Source organism: Echinops telfairi, unplaced genomic scaffold, assembly GCF_000313985.2.
Source record: "Echinops telfairi isolate 266 unplaced genomic scaffold, ASM31398v2 ScPeMD7_655;HRSCAF=1070, whole genome shotgun sequence".
NCBI lineage: Eukaryota > Metazoa > Chordata > Mammalia > Afrosoricida > Tenrecidae > Echinops > Echinops telfairi.
In genome coordinates, this window is record NW_022104553.1 from 25,115,391 (window position 1) to 25,117,699 (window position 2,309).

The window sequence follows — 2,309 nt, forward strand, 5'->3', positions numbered from 1 at the left end:
AACCTGCCCCCAGACAGTGATGACCCACAGTGGGTGGATCTGGGACGGGGAGAGCTCAGTCCACTGGGAAACCTGACTCATCTTGGATGTCCACCAGGGAGGACCTCCTGGAGGAGGGGACATCAGAGCTGGACAGCCAAGGGAATAAGAATTGGGAACCAGGGAAAGGGAAGCTAGAGGCAGAGAGAGGAGACAAAACAGTGTCTACATTTCACCAGCCAGCCTGCACTCCTGTGTTCTGGGAGGGCAGCCCTGGTTCCTGCCGGTAAACCAAAGAAAACCCCAAACAAAACAACCCCCCAAAGAATTGGGTGAAGACAAAAATCGGCCGTTTTTTACATGCAGGGATTCCTGCACATTCCGTTCCACCTCCTGCACCGAGATCCCCTCCAGCTGCTTCCCTGGCCCAGCCTGCCTGGGTCCCCCAGGTCTCCCTGGAGCACCCCTGCAGGGGTGCTTTATTTAAAAGTAATTAACTTTGGACTTCATCAGAACTGGAGGTCTGGTGACCTCCGGATGTGCAGTGGCCAAGAGATGCAGGGCTCGGGGAGGAGGGGAGTGGCGCTTTCTGGCTTGCCAAAGTGTCCAGCATGCCCTAGGTCCGACCCCCACTCCCCCACAAGCTCATCTCACCTCCCTCCCTGGTTAAGGAGCCTTAAGCCCCAGTTGCTGTTTATTCCGAAGGCTGCTGAGGGAAGAGAAAGAAGCAACCCTCTGGAACCCGTGTCTCTGTTGAGTCCGCTGAACTGGTCAGCCTTGCGCATTATTTTGCCAGGCTGTCGCCAGGGCCTCGGTGTTGGCAACCCTCTCCCGGAGCTCCTTCGTGGCTCAGTGGTAGAAAGCTCGCAACTGCTAACGGAATGATCAGCGGTTTGACTCCACCGGCTGCTGCTTGGAGAGAAAGACGAGGCAGTGGGTCCCAGCCTGGGAAACCCTCAAGGGTAGGATTGCTGCGGCCTCCTCTTCCCCACCGCCTAAAACAACTGGTGTGCTGGGAATGTGTACAACCGGAAATAAGGTTGGCATGGGTCACGGTGTGGAGCGGTGGGCACCCAAGCACAGTATTGTCTTACTTATGAGACCCCAGCCACTTCTCCAACGGTCTTCTGGGACACTTGATACTCCTGACCTCAGTGGAGTCTCTAGGGAATAGAAGAGAGGAGGAGGGTGGACCTAGAAGCTAAGTCATCTACATTCACCTCACCAGCAACTGCATCTAACGAGACTGTTACTGGGCTGGGACCGTTTGGGGGAGACCCTTCCAGTGCATGAGTTAACAGGAAGGGCACCCCAGTTCATCAGCACCCAGGGCCTTCATCGGGAGCCCTGGTGGAGTAGTGGGTTACCCATGGGGCTGCTAATTATTAGCTCAGTGGTTCGAACTCCGGAGCTGCTGTCTGATTCTGGAAAGATTTATAACCTCGGAAACCCATAGAAGCAGTTCTACCCTGTCCTATGGGATCGCTGTGAGTCAGAATCAACAAGATGGCAAGGAGGTTTGACGCACCAGTTCGGGGGGAGGGGGGAGGTCTAAAGTGGGCGCGGCTTCGTGGGATGCCCACCTCTCCACCCGTGTCTGCAGGTGTCGCAAGCGGCAGCCGAGCTCCTGGCCTTCTGCGAGGCTCATGCCAAAGATGACCCGCTGGTGACGCCAGTGCCCGCTGCTGAGAACCCTTTCCGTGACAAGCGCCTGTTTTGCGTCCTGCTCTGAGCCTTCTTGGAAGCTTACTCCCACCCCAAGTCTGAATCCAATAAATGTGATTGTGGAGGTACCTGTCCTTTTGTGGAAACGGATAAGCTGAGGCAGGTGCAGAGCTTGGGGCCACGGCGGGGGGGTGGGGTGCCTGCTTGTCCTCATCCTTGCTGAATGTGTGAATGTGGATACACCAGGTGTCTGGGTGCGTTGGCCTCAACTAAGCCACCATGCTCTTGAATTCAAAGTCCCAGTATTCCTAGGAGGCAGCGGACTAGCTGCATGGTCCCCATTTTAACGTTGGGGACCACGTCCGTTACTCAAGGCGCCCCACTTTGGAGGTAAGAAGATCCGGGCTGAGTGCTGATCTCAGGATCCATCCGCTGGCCCCTCCAGGTCCTCCCTCCTGCCAGCACCTGGGGATTGGTGGTGGGCGGGCTTCTGTCTCCTCCCACATTTCTCTTCACCAGAGTGATCCCACCTGGTTAATTCACATCTGCCTACCCCATCTCAGGCCCTCCAATGCTGTCCAGCACTGAACTCTGTTCTCTCCTTCCTTCTTGCCTGCCTGTCTGCCTTCTTCCTTCCTTCCTTCCTTCCTTCCTTCCTTCCTTCC

General features: G+C 56.2%; 1 protein-coding gene across 1 annotated transcript in view; it reads left to right on the forward strand.

Moving 5' to 3' along the window:
- GNG8 (G protein subunit gamma 8) overlaps nt 1-1,769 on the forward strand; it is a 3,259-nt gene extending 1,490 nt beyond the window's left edge. Inside the window, exon 2 of the mRNA XM_030886398.2 lies at nt 1,583-1,769. Coding sequence (XP_030742258.1) covers nt 1,583-1,711 — 129 coding nt within the window. The 3' untranslated portion in view covers nt 1,712-1,769. The remainder of the gene's footprint in view (nt 1-1,582) is intronic.
- The last annotated feature ends 540 nt before the right edge of the window (nt 1,770-2,309 follow it).